This window comes from Saccostrea echinata, unplaced genomic scaffold (genome assembly GCF_033153115.1).
Source record: "Saccostrea echinata isolate AGI-Se365-2 ecotype Australia unplaced genomic scaffold, CSIRO_AGI_Sech_v1 ptg000054l, whole genome shotgun sequence".
NCBI classification, from domain to species: domain Eukaryota; kingdom Metazoa; phylum Mollusca; class Bivalvia; order Ostreida; family Ostreidae; genus Saccostrea; species Saccostrea echinata.
In genome coordinates this window covers 7,635,396-7,655,234 of record NW_026889803.1, presented here as the reverse complement: position 1 = coordinate 7,655,234, position 19,839 = coordinate 7,635,396, and the positions used below count along the sequence as shown (strand labels likewise).

The window sequence follows — 19,839 nt, the reverse complement described above, 5'->3', positions numbered from 1 at the left end:
ATAACGAATTAAATTCATTTAAACAAATTCGACAAGTAGGGGCTGTAGAAAAATAGATATGAATTCGATATAATGAACTGTAGATCTGAATTTGTTTAAACAAATTGAATTCGTACACATTATAACAAGTTTCACAATTCGTTAAATCGAGTTTAATTCGTTATAACAAATTTTTGAATTCGTTTTAATGAATTCAACAAATTTGTGATAACAGATTAAATTCGTTATAACGAATTCAAAGAAAGTGATACAACGAATTTAATTCGTAATAACAAATTCGGCAATTCATTACATCAAATTTTAAAAAAAATGACAGGTCCTAAATGAGCTTCCATATATATATATATATCCACTAAATATTATATCTCCTTTATTTCTTATAAAACCCATGATGGTTGTTAATCAGTCAGTAGTCACCACTATGCATACCACCTGTATAAATTTCTTGAGCAGCGCCTGTTCCATCGATCACACACACAATGACGTACATTTCAATAATATAATAATTAATGTATAATATTAATATTTAATCCTACTTTATACGATTATTTATACAGATATAAATACATGTATAAACTATAAAATGTCTTTCTTTGTTTGTTAGTACGGGAATTAACAACGCAGCTATTGCAGAGAAAAAATTACATAACCTGCTTATGTGTTTTTTCTGCAACATAATTCCTGTACTTACAACCAAAGAAAACATTTTATTGTTTAATATTAGCAACAAAACGTATCATTTGAACACTGTCATATATGTAGAGTTTATCAATATTTCCAAACGGGTACTTCTCTGTATTTCTTCCTTCTCTTTTTTTTTTTTTTTGGGTTTCCCTTTGTCATAAAAACTAAATTCTAACATGTGGAACATTATATGCACATAAATGTCCTCAAATAAAAAAATATCAAGTAAAATTTTCAATACTTTATTATCACAATTCACAAGCACTACTTTTATTGGTTTTTAGAAGATTTAATGTGTCCCTTTCTTTACTCTATCTTCTAAGTAAAATAAGCACTACTCCCACTCCGTTGTTCCTGGTGGTTTAGATGTGAGGTCATATAATACTCTAGATATCCCTGGTACTGCCGAGATTCTATCTACCATCTGGTTTAAAACCTGTTGAAAACAAGAAATTATAACTATGTACATGTATGTTTAATCATACTTTGGTCTCCTTAGTTTTCCTTTAAAAAAAAAAGACAGCAGTAGCCATTTTATCAGATTGTCATTCAAACATAAGATTTTACAATTTTATTACATAGCTATAGATGTATACTTGCTCTATTTGTCAGACTCATTTCTATTTCAGATACAACTTTGTGCAAGATAGGCAACTTCTACCAAAAAAATTATAAACTTAATCTTATAAATTCTGAATTCTGAAATTTTGCAGAAAACTTTGGGTTGTGAATTCTGAAAAACTGGCACATACAGTAGAACTTCAGTATCTCGAACATCGATATCTCAAATACATTGGATATGATGAAGTCAATTGGAAGTCCCAGACACTTTTTTCTCTATGTATTTTAACCTCAATATCTAGAATCTTCAAATATCTAGAAGTTTTTTATGGTCTAATCGAGTTCAAGGTAACAAAATTTGACTGTACTTGTATATTGAAAGAAAATCATATCTTAAAATTCTATTAACCTGAGCTGGAAACTGTTTATTTGGTGTTGCTGCAATCCCAGTCATAAAGTCATTGGTTATAAATGTTCTAATCACTATAGACCTCTGACAAGAGGGAATGTTTTTGATGGGGTCCCTGTCAAAATGGACTGGTATGATAATAACTGGCATCTGACTGAGTTTGGAGGTAGTGTTTGTGGCCTGTAGCACCTCTGTAGCAAGATAGTCTGACTGTCGTAGTGTGCTCAGTACTCCATTGGTAAGGTAAGTGGGGGTGATGTCTTCTACAGGGAATCGTACAGAACCTCCAAAAATATACACTACCCTGTAATATAGAACATGAATCATCCTATTCAGGTATGCACTCAAGAATTAAAGGTGAATCTGTATCCTTTAACAGATGTGGAATATCATGGTTTGAAAGTTCCTTCCAATCCCATAACTGTCAATTTTGATGAACTTTTTTTTCTTCACAAGTCTCTGATGACTTTAAAATATCATCATTACTGCTTAGAAACTAAGGTTTCATTTTATTTCTATAAATTTAAAATCAGGTATGAAAACGTTTTTCATGCAGTTAAAGTGATTGATAAACCCAAGAGATATGAACAAACTCCATACCTATTAATATTATGACAAATCCTAGGAATAAGTTTGGCTAGAACCATTAAGTTTTGCCAGTTAGGTTCACTGTCACTGGAAATCCCTACTACATAACTGTAGGTCCTACTGTCTCCCTGTAAACAAAGAGAACAAAGCATAGAACGTAACTGTAGGTCCTACTGTCTCCCTGTAAACAAATGAACAAAGCATAGAACATCCCTACTACATAACTGTAGGTCCTACTGTCTCCCTGTAAACAAATGAACAAAGCATAGAACATTACTTAATTGACAGGCTGATTAAAGAGAAAAAATAAAGAGAAGAAAACTACAAGAGAAAGGAAGAGAGTTGGGGATTTAAAAAATTCATCAAATCTGATGCCCAGTACATTTATTGGATTACCAGTAGTCTGGATTTGGCAATCTGATGATTTGAACTAAACAATGTATTTTAGATCATTATTTTAGGCTCAATATTTTACATTCAATATTTTGTTTTGTCACACATGATCTTAACACATAACAAAGATGCAAATTGAGATTTCTGTATTTCTTTCTTTTTTAACTTGAAGTATTCAATTATTGTGTTTTCTGATGATATACCATGTTCATACAAAGTTTTTATTTACAAGAAATATACCCTTTTCCCACCTTAATTAGCAATATCTAAAAGGTAAACTTTAGATTTATGTTTGTGATGATAGTGAAAAAATAGGTTATGTACTAGTAGGGACATTATATAAGAGCTTGATCTCTATCAGTCCTCGATATCCTAGGGGTAATTTAATTCTTAGAAAATGCCAGCGTACCAAGTATAATGTCTGTCAAGCAAATGGTTCTCTAGTTATTGAATGGAAAATATCTTCAATGTCTTAAGTACCTTGACTTTTGATCTTGTTACCTCAAAATCAATAGAAGTCATCTTTTCCTCAGGGGGAAACCAAGTTTGATGTCTGGCAAGCAAATTAAGGTTTCTCAAGGTATTAAAAGATAATATCTTCCTATGTCTAGAGTAGTTTGACCCTCAACCCTAATACATTACATTCAATAATGAAACAGGAATGTCTTTAAGAAGATATTTCTCAAGCAACATTCAGCTTTTGACATTTCCCCAAGGGACTCGCCAAACTCTATAACAGTTCCTTCAAATCCTTTACTTGAACTCAAGAATGTTTTTAGCTCACCTGAACACCAACAGTTTTGATAGGTAATAATGTAGAAAACAGCTGTGCCTCTTCACTGATTCGCTTCAGCTCTTTCTGTTCCTGTTCTGATGTACTGTTTTTCAGTCTTGTTATTAAAGTATGTGGCTAAAAAAAAATGCACACCATCAGAAAGATTCAAATCGATTTTAATAAAAACTTATCAGTGCTCCAGATAAGGTGCGTATTTGCAGAAATATGCATTTAATTTTTCAAAATACGCATTAAAAATTAAAACAGGGTGTACAAATACGCATTACGCTACGAAAGTACTGCGTATGATGGATTAAATGATACAAGTACGATTTAACTAATTATGTGAATTGAGGTCAGCTCAGTGATTGAATTTTTATCAAAAGGTAATTTTGATTTATAAGCGTAAGATTTGAATATTAAATACTTGTATTTTGTCTGAAAATATCACAGATTTCCACTGTTCATATAACATCCAAATTTTCGTTCTTGACGCGTACACGTCCATATTGTCAAAACTGCGCAAAACATGCATGGTGTCTAATTTATCCTTTATCACTGTTTATTAAACAGTTCTTAGATATTTACCATTTTCTGTAGCAATATCACATAAAGTCCGCCAACAACCTTTATTAATTGTATGAAAATAATGGCTTCTTTGCTTTCCACATGCTCCTTTAGTATAAATAGCGCCAGGTGACTTTTAATGCAAACGGGGAGTAACTCTAAAACTTTTACCTTGATCGATGCCAACAATTTATATAGCAAAACCTAATACATGTATATATTTTTGATAACAAAAAACAAAACAAGGGGGTGGGACATTTTGAGAGGGGCAGGTGTGGATGAAAATCTAAAGATTAATTTTATCTGGCCAAAGGAAGGATATTTTTCTCGGTAACCCTTGCTACGATCGATATAGGCCTAATCTTAAATGGAGTTCTATGTGCCCTTGGTAACTTTGCCTACCGTATGGTCTTTTTGGTGAAAGAAATGAAATGTTTCTCAGTTATAGCTTAAAGCTGACAAAATTTTTAAAATTTCATTAACCTAATTGATAAATGCAGAAACTGTCCTTTTTTTTCCTCATTCCTCTCTCAAAAACACTTATTTCGATAACAAGCTAAAAATCCAGTAGATGTCAATAGAGCAATAGGTTAACAAAATACTTTTTGATTATTTTGCTGAAAAGCAAAATCTGCATTGATTGAAAATCAGGGAGTAAATACACTTTGAGATAAAAAATTATCTGGAGCTCTGACTTATTTATTGGTAACCAAAAACTAATGGAACATGGTTTCAAGTACAATTTATATCAGGTACCTACTGTTTTGATTGAATTTGAGAAGTCCAACAAGAATTTGAGCAAAACACTAGTTTCAGCAAAATCTTTACACATGTAAGGTTCTTCTGCACATAAAACACGAATGGCAAGTCCAGGACCTACAATAAGAAAAGAATACAACAGACTATCAATTTTAATTTGCATATAAAGATAGGGAAATAAACAGTTTTTGAAAAATTAAGTTTTAAAACTGCATGATAATCATTTAATGCTAAAACCATGCTTTTTCTTTTGAGTAATAACAGTATAAGAAATCACGCCCACCTGGGAAGGGGTGTCTATTGACAAGATCTGGAGGAAGACCTAAATCTTTGCCAATGGTGCGAACCTCATCCTTGTGGAAATCTCTCAGAGGTTCAACCACTCGACCTTGTTTGCGTAGCTCTCTGACTAATTCTGTGTCATTATGGTGTGTTTTTATGGCGTCTGCTTTACCACTGGCTAGTTCTGAAGCACTCTCTATAAGGTCAGGTCTCAAGGTTCCTGAAAGAGAGGAAGAAATTGTTATTATGACCACCACATTAAGGACAGTTGAATAACCAGTTATAAAAGTTACACTAAAACAAAATATTGAGTCCAAATGCTGCATCTGAAACATTATTCAAAATCAAAAATAGTAACTGTCAAAAATGTTCAAGGGGCACTAGTTTAATTCCCGGTAGACAAATTTTCATTTTAACTTAGCACATCTGTTGCAACAACTTAAATAAATTTGCAGTATATTGTATATGTAAACTGACCAAGTTTTCCTATCAAATTTTCTAACTGTAGTCTGGTTTTTAGATATTTTAATGTAAAAGTCGTACTCCTATTATGAACCTACTCTAAATTTATGGGGTCTGATTTGAATTTACACTACAAATTACAAAATATGCTTTATTATTTTTTATAATAAGAATCTTACTTTAAACTTGACCCTATTACTTTGAATTTGCAAAGTTTTTTTCTTTTTTATGATAAAAATTACACATACCTTGGCCTAAGTAAACATCCTCAGGTTTCAGATTTAATTCTTCTAAAACTTCATTGGCAACCTTTGAATAAAAAAGTGATACATTTTCAGGATCTGATCATAGAATTTAAGTGTGTTTTCAGCATACAAAATCAAGTGTTGGTGTTTCATACTCTCATGAAAGTATCCCCAATGATTTTCCTCTTCTCCTCCGGACAGACTACAGTGTTAAGTCTCTCTGTCTTGCGCTTTCGTGGTGCTGAATCTTCAGTCTTCACTGATATTGATGTAGAACCATTGTAAAATGTATGTGCTGCTTTCACAACTGCATTGAAAAAAGTTTGAAAGAACACATTTCTTTGCTAAATTTATTTCAAGTTTATATATAGAACAAATAACGCAAAGTTAATTCACACATCCCCAGGACTTCACTTTAACCGAGTTTTACTGTACATATGTACATGTATTTACCGAGCTGTTACTCTTAACATTTAGTTTAATTTCAATGGTACTTTTTTTGACATTTTAATATTGTTACCTTTGACATCAAGTCCTAACTTGCTGAGGGACTGTGCCACACTTTGACTCTCATTTTTCCTCATGAAGCCATTATCTATGTGGACTGCTATAACTTGTTCTTTACTTAGGGCTTTGTGAAGGAGAGCAGCACAAACTGTAGAATCCACTCCTCCACTCAACAGCATCTGGCAATTAAAAGGCACAAGTTAACTAACACTCCATTACCTCAAAGTATCATTGTCACACTTTGTAAAAATTGTGTCAGCTAGCAGTGTGAATAAAAAATGAACAAGCTTTTTTTATTTTACGCTAAATATGTGATCATGTTGAATTGTCCATATTAATAACCTTGACCTTTTGCCTCTGACTTTAGATTGAGTGACCCTTATGTATTAAAATCTTCCCTTAGCCATCCCCTACCTCTCTACAGAGTATAATATCATATTAAATATAATTATGAGAAGCAGAACTTGATGTCCATGCATCATGTCACACACACTGTAAAGGTTTCAACAGACAGGTCAATAATATTGGTCTTTTGAGGTTTGACATTGACCTCTGATTATGTGACATTAAGATATTTTGGTATACTCTTCCTTTAACAATCCTCCTCTATAGTATTTATAATTTCAATAGTTAAGAAGATAGAGCCTGAGGCATCAAGCCACAAAAAAATGTCCCAGTCTGTACTGAATTAAGAGGCATTTGGTTAGAAGAACTTATGTAAACAAGTTACATTAAAGAGTTGACAAACATCAATAATCTTGACCTTTTGTTCTTATTCATCAACTCAACCATCCTTTCCCTCTGTAGTAAATATTTGTATTGGAAGTACTCTACTCATTGCATCACATATAAATATTGAGAGGCAAATAAAAACAGTAATAACTGTATGGAATCTGTTCCACAGATGCTGGGTCCCCATTTATTTTACCTGCAACAGTAATGAACAAGGTGGGGATTCTTCTTCAACAAAATTGGTTTTACATGCAATTCTATTTATCATAATAGAAATTTTCAATTATATGACCCTACTGTGTTACAATGAATGTAGACACACATAAGGAAGTTTGTGGTAGAAATAAGATGAATCTGTATATACCAGGACTTTGTGGTTTCCTGTAACTTCTTTGATATATTTCAGACATTCTGCTTCCCTTCCCTGCATAGTGAATGTTCCTTTACACTTGGCAATGTCAAACAAGAAGTGGCTCATCATTTCTTTCCCTTGATCTGTTAAATCCACCTCTGGGTGGAATTGAACTCCATATAACTTTTTATCTTCACTGGCAATACCTACAAATATTATTTAATTTGAATTTCAAAAGAAAAGAAAAAACACCTGCTTTGTTGGCAATTCTTGTCTGAGATAAAAAAAAAAAAAAATCGTTAAAAATTCAATTACCTGGTATGATTTTTTTTTTTTATTTCTTGTTAGGTAAATTTGTTACAACTTGTTTGGTACAGGACAGAGTGCACAATCAACATCATTTTTATGACCTTGAACATTTTGACTCGGTCACCTCTTTTTCCACAATAAATTTTTTTAAGTCCTGACCTGCAATGATGTTTCCTGAGTGAGCTACAGCAGTGAAACCCTTGGCAAGAGTGTCTATACTGTCACCATGTGTTAGCAGCACATTCTGTTCTTTCTTCAAGGACCTGAAAAAAAAAAGATTACTAACAATTAAAAACTCAAAATAGACTTACAATTGTCAGATTATTTCTTTGTCAACAACTAGTGACATTGAAAAAATAAATACTTTATGGCAATGACTGTAAACTTTACCTAAACAATGAACAGTTTGTGTCAATAGTTATAGTGAACTGTCCATCTTCTCTTGCTTCTTTACGATGAACGGTACCACCAAATTCTTTATTAAGCATCTGATAAACAATAAGAGACAAAATACAATTCTGAAACAAAATCTACATAATGTCTCAGATTTAAATGCATCCATTTCTATCCCTCAGGACAAATCTCAACATTTTAAAACACTTTGTCTTAAAATATAGAATCCCCCTCTCAATGCTGCATCTTTATATAAAAAAAACCTGTAATATTTGTACTATCATCCATAAAACATAAGTAATCAAAGATAATGAAGCTCATCTGGACGAATGTTATCTATAAGTGAGGCAAATCTCACATCAAATTTTTTCTTGTTACAAGCATCCCCAGATCAATATCCATGAAAGTTTGGTTTAAGTAGGACATATATATTACTAAATTTATTATTTATAAATTGAGGATTGCATATACAATTCCAAGAAAATAAGGGGAACAAAGGAGAACAAACTTGAACTTGGTCTGTCACTTATCTTCATTCAATGAGTCACTTTTATCTAGCTTTAAAGTATTTGTAGGTATAGCAGAGAAAGATTTTGTACAAAGTTGTCTTTCTAAAATGACAGACTCCCTGTACCAGACATGGCTATAAATGCCAAACACTTTGTCAATGGGTCAAACAAGTGTTATGTTTACCTGCATTCCATAACAAATCCCTAAAACTGGAAGTCCACAGGTAAATATTTCAGGGTCATATCTTGGAGCATTCTCAGCATAGACAGAGTTAGGTCCCCCTGATATGATAATCGCTCTACAATGTACAATGTAAACTGTAACAGTTCTCTTTACTCATAATATTTATTTGATACATCTTTATTTCAACTTTAATTATCAAAATTAAATGATAATTATGTACATAATCCATACATAGTTTTTTTGTTATTTGCTTTTTTTCCTTGTATACTTTATGCATATAAGTTTCCTCAAATATACCATTAAGAAATAGTCAAACATCCTATTTGCTGAAATCGGATAAAATGACAGCTCAACAATATCTCAATATTTTTATGGATTAATTCACTCCTTCTTTATTTCATATGAAAAACACAGATGTGCATGTATTATAAACTAGGTATATCACAGATCACAATCATTCTTTTTACATACTTGTAAGCTCCCTCTTTTAGTGCAAATGCTGGAGTATCTAACGGTAGAATTTCAGATTCTATGTTGAGCTCTCGAACTCTTCTATCAATCACCTGAAATAGAATGATAATGGCCCTAAATTTTCTCATTACATGTTAAAGTACATGCATTATTGATTATCCTTGACCTTATGTTCCTATAACTACAAGTTGGTACATGGCAGTACGAAGTTGAGAGGAATACATTTTGAATTTTTCACCAGCTAAGGGTTTAATACTCTTTACAGGTTGAAAAAGTTCTATAGTTTCTTTACTAAGCAACTATTGAAAAATCTTGAATCTACATAATATCACCATGCTATATTTGACATGAAAATTCTGTTTTAAAAAGGAAAAAATTAAACTCATTTTGGTGAAAGAATTGAATTTTTTATCCTTTGTGACTTTATCCAGTATTTATTTCATAAATCTGAAAAGGAATCTATATACTACAATACAATAGTCTACCTTGCCATACTGGGCCCCTGCATCCAATATTGCCACCCTCTCTGAGTTGTCTCCCCCTCCATTGATGTCATTACATCCATTTGATCTCTTCATCCCCCTCCAGTAATCATTGACATGCAGCAGCTGCTGTCTAAAACATAGGAATGGATATCATGTATCTATTTTCTAATGGATCAAATTTATTATATTCACCTATTATTCATGTTGCAAAACAGACTTAATGATTCTGAAAACCAGTAGTAATAGAGTACAAATTTGATCCCAGTGACAACTCAACACCCACAGCCCTCTTCCACAGTTGGATAATTTGTCTATAAAACCATTGTTCTACGTACAATGTGCACTCTATATGCACAAAATAAATCATTAACCCCCATTTTTTTGTATCTTTGGTCATTTGATAAAATATAATTAGAAAAACTAAAAGAATTATAACATACCAGATTATCTCTTACAATTAATTTTAGCCCAAGTTATATACCCAGAAGTGAAAATATACACATAAAACCACACATTATGCCTTGGTTTTGTTTCATGTTTGAATTCATGCATATACTAAGATGTATATGTTATTGCCAAGGATATAAACATGTTACTGGGGTCACATCTACATCTGTGGCACCTGGGTTAAGTGCTCTAGGCAATTTGCAAGAGCTCAATGTACCTTATAATGGGATTATGCAACAAATTAGAAACTGCACAACAGATTAGAAATTAAGGCAATTCCAAACATTGCCAAATTCTTTGAAAAAGCTATTATTGATAAAAACTTGTCTGAAAACTTATCTGAAATTTGATGAGATGAAAATTTGATAAAATGCTTTGAATTTTCTTCTGTTCCAGAACTGACACATTTTGCTTAAAATGTAAATTTGAAGATAATGATGCATGTAATTATATAATTCAAAATCTTTATGCCAAATCAGAAGGATAATAGAATTGCGATCAAAACACAGAGCAGAGCAAAATCTTGGTTCAGCATCCTTTTCAATGATTTTTATTTTTTAGGTGCACTAGCTGTCATAAGTACTAATGTTTTATGTGACAATTAAGTAGCAATAAGACAACACCTTGTATACTAGTTACAATACTCTAACAACTCTCAGGCATGCCCTCACTTACAATCTATACAAAATAGTTCCAGAACTAGTGTTACATAATGAAATTGAACTTTTATAAGAACAAACGACATTGAACAATCAGCACAAGTGTTAATTTATTAAAAACCTTTTTTTTCAGTATGTCCGTGCCTTCCAACAAAAATTACTCAACTATAATAAAAATTTAACTAAGTTCCTTAAGACTTAGCTCACTTATATTCAGCTACTTTAGTCACATTAAGAATGAAAATTCTTGGCTGTGTTTATGGTAGCCATGTCACTACAGTTAATTTTAGGGCTGGGACGATACAACTTTTTCTATATTCATTTGATACATATCATGATATTTGAGCCACAATAAGTTATAGTTACACTATAGATATTAATTGGTTAGCTGTAAATACACTCACAGTTTTTCATTCACGAGGGGCGGAGCCCCGAGTGAATAAAAACTGTGAGTGTATTTACAGCTAACCAATTAATATCTATTGTGTAAGTTACTTGTACCAGAGGACCAATGAGAGAAAAGCGAGTTGATAAATAGCACCGCCTACTACGAGGTGTCAAGACACGGTCCGGAGTCTGTATAAATAGCTGTCTCCATCTGCAAGGATCATACTTTACTGCGGCACTGCTACTACAAGTTGTTGATAAAAAAATCGGAATTGCATGGTACGTGTGAAGATATTGTACCTTTGAAATGTTGAAGACGCAGAAAACATGATTTTTGTCAGGTACAGGTATAGGGGTAGCGATTGTATGCTTTTATGTTCAAGCCGTCAACTCTGAAAGAAAAGTTATCTTTCTAGATCGGTTTTTTTTTTTTTTTTTTGGAAAAAAGGGGGGATGGATATAGGAAACATTGGCATTGAACTTTTTCTTTATGGCAATCGGCGTACAGAAAAAAATGAAATGATTTGTGACATTTTAATGAAAGTTTGAAATGGTATTGGAAGTAAAAAAAATGCGGGGACTTCTGATGTGAAATTGCTATATGTATTTGGAGACGGGAAAGAAAATGATGAGAATTTGAGATAGGACGTATCATTTACTGATTAAGGATACGCGGAGAAAACATACAAAACCATTTATGAAGCGGACACCGACAAGCTAAATAATGTTAGTATTTTTGAAATTTAAAATGTTGACTTAATTCATTCATCAGCCATTGCCTTGGTCTTGAAATTGACATCATTCATTCATTAGTCAAGGTCTTGACACAGTATGGCTTGATGCCAAAAGGTGGGCGTGACTTAAAAAAAACTGTGATTCTTCTGGCAAATACACCACAGCAACATGAAAGCAAAATCTAAATTTACCGCCAGTCCTATGGTACAAGATATGTATAATGTATCACGACATGTTGAATTGGTTATAAAAATTTTTTTGTATTGAAATGAACAAAAATTTCTTCACAAATAAGAATAAATTATTCAAAAATGTTGTATATCTGTTCTAAAACAAATTTGTATTTATTATTGTTAATTATTATGTACTTCATATTTATATTTAGTATATTTATTTTATGTTAAACCCAAAATGTTAAAGGGTTTTTATCACGTCTCAAAATTTTTTGATATGACAAAGTTTACATGCTAAGTCATATATTTAAAAATCTTTGCTAGAAAATTAATATTTTTGATGTTTCAGCGATTCAAAGTTTGAATTTCTCAATATGCATATTTTGATCGCCGATGTTACGCGCCATTGCTCTGACGTCATAGGTGTCAATCCTGGTCAAGCGTAGTACTTATTGTGTATACAAAAGGGCTCATTTGTTGTGTCTATTAAACCTGTTATAAGACAAAATTTTTTGGCGATATTTAGATATTCTTCATACAAATCGATAGATGTATCATCCTCATACAGAATCGATATATCGTCCCAGGCCTAGTTAATATCCCTTTAGGCATAGACAAATTTCACATTCGTAAGAGTTATCTCCCATTGTCTGAGTAATGCTCATTTTTCTCACTAAAACCTTTGTAACTTACCTGTAAATATTTTCAACCTTTAAACGCTATCCAACAATTTTAATCTGTTCCTGTATTGCCATAGTATGGGGCAACATAAAAAACGTAACATATTCATACAGATTTCATTTGTAAGACATTGTCCCATTAAGTTGGTAATGGTGTAGTGGGAAAACAGCGTCTAACGGCGGCTGACCCCAGATTAACCCCTCAAAGGGAAATAACTTTTGTAAATGTGAAAGTCATCTATTTTGCTACATAGCGAAGTGAAATAAAAAAGATACTTTCTTTAGCTAAACTTAGTCATTATAATTAAGTTTTGTTGAAAGAATGGGCTATCGAGTCTATTATCTGATTTAGCTGCTTTGTTGGTTTTGTTTGTAGAACTTCAGTGGCAATGTAAAGCTACCAGTAACTATATTTTTACCATGTTTACTAAAACAAGTGAAATAAGGATCCAGATGGCGTTTTAATGTGGGTTAGATTAAAAATAAGAAAATTGAATATGCGTGACACAACGCTCAAGTCTACCCTTGGCAGGATGTGCACAGGAGTAGATAATCGAACTACGATAGTGTACTGTTATTTGTTTGAGCTCATGCTAAGATTATACTGCGAGAAAAATATCGGTAAGCACATCCTTTTTCTAAGCAAAAATGATTAAGATCAACCAATAAAAGTCTCATTATCTATTAAGATTACATTTTTACCTCAATATCAGTATAACGTCTGGCAACCTTCAACCAGCCGAATTTTCGCGGAGATTTTGGAGTTTCCGAATTCAACGCATGCGTACTTATCTACCTATGTAATATCGAACCCGATCTACATTTTGTGTTGCATGAAAACAGAGACATGTTTTTATTTCGCTTCTAAGCTTAATGAACATTGCTTCTCTTCATTATTTTCTCTTTTTGTGTATTTATTGTAAATGATTATATATGTTGATGTAGCTTACTCAAGTCAAAGTATTATATTGATATTTTATTCGGTATTCAGTTATTAATTTTACCAGCTACATAAAAAAAAGATGCGCGTTTAAAACAAACATTTTTTTGTTCACTAGTTGTAGCCAGAATTTCTTTAAAAAGTTATTTGATTGTGTGATTTTGCCCCCTTCTACGTTCTCTGCAAACGGTTGCCAAGATTGGCTTAATATCGTTGTAGCAACCAACTACTTCCGGTGTAAACAATTTGCTGGGCAAGGTACGTAATAATCACTCGGATATCGGTGATACAGGTGAGGAGAAACTGTTAAATGTCTCGATAATTTATGTATATTAATATATAACAAAGACGCTATTATATGATAGAGTAGATTATACAACTGAATAATTTCATTACATGTTTTAAGGTTGAGCACCTCACGGCTTCGGGCCGCGTGAACGTGCACGACCCGTCTGATGTACATAAGTTAATAAACATATATATATATATATATATATATATATATATATATATATATATATATATATATATATATATATATATATATATATATATATATATATACACACACACACACACACACAAAGCAGTTTATCGTTACACAGTAGTCTAAGCACATTAGTTATAATTAAAAGATAAAATTACGATTTTTTATAATATCAGAAATCAATGGGTTTTTTATACACTATTCGATCATCACTATTTACTTTTCTTTATGCTTTTAGGTATACAGTTTAACAATTTGATTTACTCACTTGAATTTGGCACAGCTACAGCTCTAACATAATTTCTTCCCCTATATTTAGTAACATTTTATAGTTGTGGTATGTATGCAAAGCCACCTGATATTTTAACAATAAGTTGCAAATAAAGCCCAAAATCGAATTACATGTATATACATATATACACCACCCCCTCCACATGTATTTGCATTCTTTAAATATGGTTCTTCCTTATAGCATGGCCGTAGGAACCGGGGGGGGGGGGGGCACGGGGGGGCCGTGCCCCCCCCCCCCCCCCAATAATTTTGCCGATATATAGATTACTGCAGAAAACATAGCTACTATACTCGAATGCTTGTGCTCCCTCAAGAAAAAAAGTCTGATGACCTTTTTTTTTTTTTTTTTTTGCTTGTCAAGGAATTTTTGGTTGATAGTGCCCCCTCAACTAAAAATATATGGCTGTGCCCCCCCCCCCCCAACTGAAATTGCTTCCTACGGGCCTGTATAGAACAGAACAGAACATTTATTTTCTAATTTAGAGCACATAACAGACAAGTATGAAATTATTACAATAATAAAGAAAAGATATGCCAATGGATAGTATAACAATTTGTAAATGACATTGCTCATTTCAACAATAATATTGTACTATTTCAGTTAAAGGGAATACTATATATAAAAGTGTATGGCTACTACATGTAATCATTTATGAATTTGCCCACAGAATTAAGAGTTTCTTTGTCTTCAGTACTGAGTAACCAAAAAAGTTTTTTTTGTTCATCATCTAATGCCGAGAAATTTGGAAATTTACTTTTAATTGACTGAAAAATATAAATGGAGGGGATGGTATTTTTCGAACTATTTGCATCTTCTTGAAGAAAAAAAAATAAAACCAACTTTATTAGATTTGTCCTTCTGTACATTAGATACAGTATGTACATCATACATGTACCTTTAATTTTTGTCCATGTAGATCTGATAAAATTATAAATGCTTTAGCGGCTGATTTTATTTACTTGACAGCCTGGCACCATGGCTTCTCTGGGAATAGACATGATAACAAAGAAGCCACGGACACCCCGTGATCCTTACACAACTCTAACAGACAAACAAATCAACAATATTCCTAGGGTATTTACTTTTTATCATTAATTGCTTCATTGAAAAAAAAATCTTGCCTTTTATAAAAATCCTTTTCAATCTTCTTGGACAGTTTTGCACGTATAAACGATGATGATTTTAAAAAGCTTTAGAGCTATAAGTATACTTGAAATTGCCCTGGATGGCTACCTCATATTGCCTTGGATGACTACTTGAAATTGCCCTTGATTACATTTGCTTGATATTCTAGGATCCCGGTGCATTTTTTTTCACGAAGACCGAGAAACCTTACCCCGAGAAGGGCTGGTACAGAGACAGATATGCCACGAACACAAACCAGAATCTGTTCCGGGGACACAATCAAAAAGAACCCTTCTGTTGGATAGACACCCAATGGCAGCGAGATCCACCCCAGCTCCATAACACTTGTCGACATGGCGCTTCCGAGAGATGGGGTCCAGATAAAGTTGGTAGGTCTTCAAAAAAAATTGTCATCAATGATAATGATTTTTAAAAATTATTTTGTTTAAAATTTTAAAACTACGTTGTTTCTATCTAGGAATCAATTGTAATTATTTTTCAAGTATTTGAAGTAATTGTTGACATTTTTTTGTTTAGGAAACAGGACGATACAACATTTTAACAAACCAGAGGACCCTAATCGATTTTTGACAACCGAGCTCTACCGAAGACAACCAACAAACTTGCCAGGACAAATCAACATGTCGTATGGTCGACCTGCAGAAGGATATTATGCCCTCCGAAATCCAAGTGAGAAAATTGGCTGTATTTGACAATAAATATCTGTCCGTGAAATTAAATAATCCTGCCTTTTCTATGACTTTTTTTTCATTTGAGTATCTTTATTTCTTTCCAGACTCAGTAACGTGGTTTGGATCCTCGGTGCCGCTGAACAGAACCCAGATTTTACAAGACATAAATCCAAAGACATCTGCCGAGTACGAGCAGATTAGAAAATTTAATGAATCCAAAATTCTCGATAGACAGGATAAATTCCCTTATTACTCAGAGTATTCTGATCGATTTGCGGCGCGTACAAAAACTGTTCCAATACTCACTACGTAAGTAAATATCGTCAATAGTGCTCGAGTGATATTTCTTTGGATACTAGTAATAATGTACCAAGGGATACATAATATGCCAAACAAAAAATTTATACGTAGAAATCTGTGTTCAAAATTTTTTATGAGAGAATGACACTCTCTTACCTGATATGCAAGTTTAATTTGAGGCATTTTGAAACGAATTATTCCCAAACTAAAAACTTGTAAGGAAAACAGTAATTTTTCTCCATTTCAGAGATCTTTCTCTTAGCAAAGTGTCATCCCTCATCAAATAAGAAACACAACGCGATATAATCAATTTGTTGCGTAAGCTTCCATGTGCTCCATAGTATCTCGAGGAAGAAACGCAAATAAAATCTGTGGTCCAGAAAGTGATACTTTCCATGTTTGTTGAGAAACCGTCAAATTAGGTACATTTGTATATAGTTTGCATTTACTACCCTGATTTTGCAAAGGAATGTTTCTTACAACAATGAATAGAATAATGAAATCAAATCCTTTGAATGATGTCGTGTTTATAACTATAGTATAAAGTGTGTTAATTTTCGGTATGTGTTTATTTGTGAATAGGTAGGTAAGGTTCTTGAATAATTGGCGGACGCTAAAAAAAAAGAGAAAAAAAAACTTGGGAGTGGCCTAATGAATTCATCGAAAGTCTAATGTTTTTAATATGAATGTAAATACAGTTTCAAACGAACGAATTGAATGAAACTTTCGGATTTAAATGACGAAATGAGTTATTTATCGATACATAGATATCATTATGTTACAACAATTAAGTGTTGTTGTTTTTTTTTTTTTGGGGGGGGGGGGCAAAACACAAACGATTTTTTAAATATGAGATATGGTATAAGATTTCAACATAGGTCTAATCATTTTTAATCATTTAATAATTTGATCATACTTGTAATTAACATTTCCATTTTATATATTTTAAATTGCTTGCACAGGGATTATTTTACACCAGAACTGTTTGTCAGGTATACCTGTAGATGTTGTGAGAACACCATTTAATATTGTACAGTGTTATTAGAATAAAGATATCTTTCTTCATCACGCAGTAAATGAATTCTACAGTGCACAAAGTAGAGTCTGCTTAAAATTTCACAAAATGAAGCTTTTATTGTTTATATTTGTTCCTAAAATTCTTTATAAACATGAGGATGGTATCAATAAGTTGTACAATGTAACGACATCTCTATCACTCTCTATGGAGGATATTTTGGACGCTTCTATTCTAAATCTCTATTTTGCTGGGTAGTCATATCCTAATCTGCTAATTCTAAACTATCTCGGTTTGCTAACATCATGAATCTTTATTTTTCTAGATGAATGCAAGTGTAAATCCGAAATGAATTGTTAAATGTCTTTGTATGTACACTTAACTACATGTATATTAATTTATATTTTTTAAAAATTATTCACATGACACTTAGCTTTAGTTCTTTGCACCTTGTCAAAAATTTGATTACCATGCAAAGTCAATATGCTCATTACATAGTGAAACCTTTGACTTTTTAGGTTACAGAGACGGAAGATGTACCTCCAGGAGTCGTAGAAAACACCAACCCAGCATTATAAGTCGGTCTGTGATAATCTATTATAATATACTGTATTATAAAAAGCGGACTCAATCAAACCCTGTGCATGAACTTTTATGCAATATCAAGATGTACTTATGTAATGTTGTCCAAAAAATTCACTGTCTGTATTTGTTGAAAATTGATTATTTTATGTTTTGTTGTTGAAGAGGTTCAAAGTCTATAATAAAGCCTGATACTGTACCGAGTTAATTTAATAGCGATTCTCTGTAACCACTTAAACTTCTTTGCCACGCATGGTCACCGATTTTGATGAAACTTTGCCCATTATTACAACATATATCAAATAAAATTTCATTGCTATGTATCTTGGTTGCCATGGTAACAGCCAGAAAAGTTGAAAAAAATTGAGATTTTCAGCTACTTCAAATCTTTATTAAGCCTTAATAAAGACTAAGAAAAGCAAACAAACCATTCTCCCAAAAACATGACACCTTGTTGCCACTTATGCTATAAAGAAATTATTCAGAATTTATCTCTGAGTAAGTGGTAACCATGGGTACATTTGACATACATTTTAGATGCTGAAAAATGCTGAAAAACGGTCAATATTCACAAATGATAGATGTTACATGATCAAACTCAATCAACAACCTAAGAAAAACGATGAAAAATATTTGACCTTATGTAATTAAGTGTTGGCAATTTTATTCTAAAAATAACTTCCATGGTTGCCATGGTAACACAGTGTCAGCATGCAAAATCTGTTGCTATGATTGGGTTAATGCTACTATCTTGAGGAAAAACAATAAAATTCATGACAGGCACATATACATCCTTAGGACCTTGCAACACCGACAACATAAGAAAAATTGGGATTCATTGTTACTTTGCAGTGTAACCATGGAAACAACGTACTAGCTGTTTAAAGTGATATATTTTTGCTGCTTTAGGAATTTATTAACCTTTTAATCAAGAAACATATTATTTGACTCACCTGGAATAGTACTTATCTGGTAGAACTAAAGTTGAATATCATATATTGAGAAAGTTTATTGAAAAATACAACACTGTTGCTATGGTTACCAAGAAGCGAAAATGTTCAATTTTGTTAATTTTATGTCAATATTAGACCCTATGTGCGTTTTTTGCATCCAGTTAGAGATTGGATGGTAGTCAAAATTGAAAGTCAGGCTAGTTGTTCACATATATCAATCATTAAAGTTTTGGGAATCTACATACAAGTGTACGTATCCAAGGAAACGGGGTATTTTTCAGATTTTTATGCATGTTTTTTCGCCTTATTTCCATAGAAACGCACTATTTAAAGAATTGAAATTGAATTTTTTGAAATGTGAAAATTAGGGTCACACCAACGCCTTTAAAAATTGATCATCAGTTATATAGAAATATGCTTTTTAAAAAGATAGGATAAGATTAAAATTTTAAAATCCCTTTGTAGTATTAAAACCATAGCAACCATTGCCAACCTATAAGAAATATCATATTTTGTCCTTGGTATATGTTACAAGGATCTCTTTTCTATTGTTGGCTTGCATTTCAACCTAAAATTGTTTTTATTCTAAAGTGTATAACTTTATAAAATTAAATAAACAAAATTATTACTTTTGAATACTTTGTTTCCATAGTAACGTATGTTATAGTTGATTTACCAAACATGTTTATCATGCATTTAAGACAC

At 32.4% G+C, this 19,839-nt stretch overlaps 2 protein-coding genes across 2 annotated transcripts; one reads left to right on the top strand and one right to left on the bottom strand.

Annotated features, from left to right (window-relative positions):
• Nucleotides 1-910: 910 nt before the first annotated feature.
• Nucleotides 911-13,534, bottom strand: LOC133171894 (GMP synthase [glutamine-hydrolyzing]-like). The gene is made up of 16 exons (XM_061306690.1): nt 13,451-13,534; nt 9,668-9,797; nt 9,183-9,274; nt 8,712-8,826; nt 8,016-8,113; nt 7,785-7,888; nt 7,329-7,522; nt 6,246-6,411; nt 5,881-6,032; nt 5,729-5,789; nt 5,020-5,238; nt 4,738-4,853; nt 3,420-3,545; nt 2,255-2,370; nt 1,655-1,958; nt 911-1,120 (listed from the first exon to the last, which is right to left on the bottom strand). Exons 2-16 carry the CDS (start codon nt 9,758-9,760, stop codon nt 1,019-1,021), a joined length of 2,058 nt encoding a protein of 685 aa, XP_061162674.1. The 5' UTR covers nt 9,761-9,797; nt 13,451-13,534; the 3' UTR covers nt 911-1,018.
• Nucleotides 13,535-13,908: 374 nt separating this feature from the next.
• On the top strand, nt 13,909-18,378 carry LOC133205939 (uncharacterized). The gene is made up of 6 exons (XM_061341833.1): nt 13,909-13,980; nt 15,434-15,541; nt 15,762-15,981; nt 16,130-16,282; nt 16,389-16,593; nt 18,118-18,378. The coding sequence occupies exons 2-6, from the start codon at nt 15,443-15,445 to the stop codon at nt 18,152-18,154; spliced, it is 714 nt and encodes a 237-aa protein (XP_061197817.1). The 5' UTR covers nt 13,909-13,980; nt 15,434-15,442; the 3' UTR covers nt 18,155-18,378.
• Nucleotides 18,379-19,839: the final 1,461 nt, after the last annotated feature.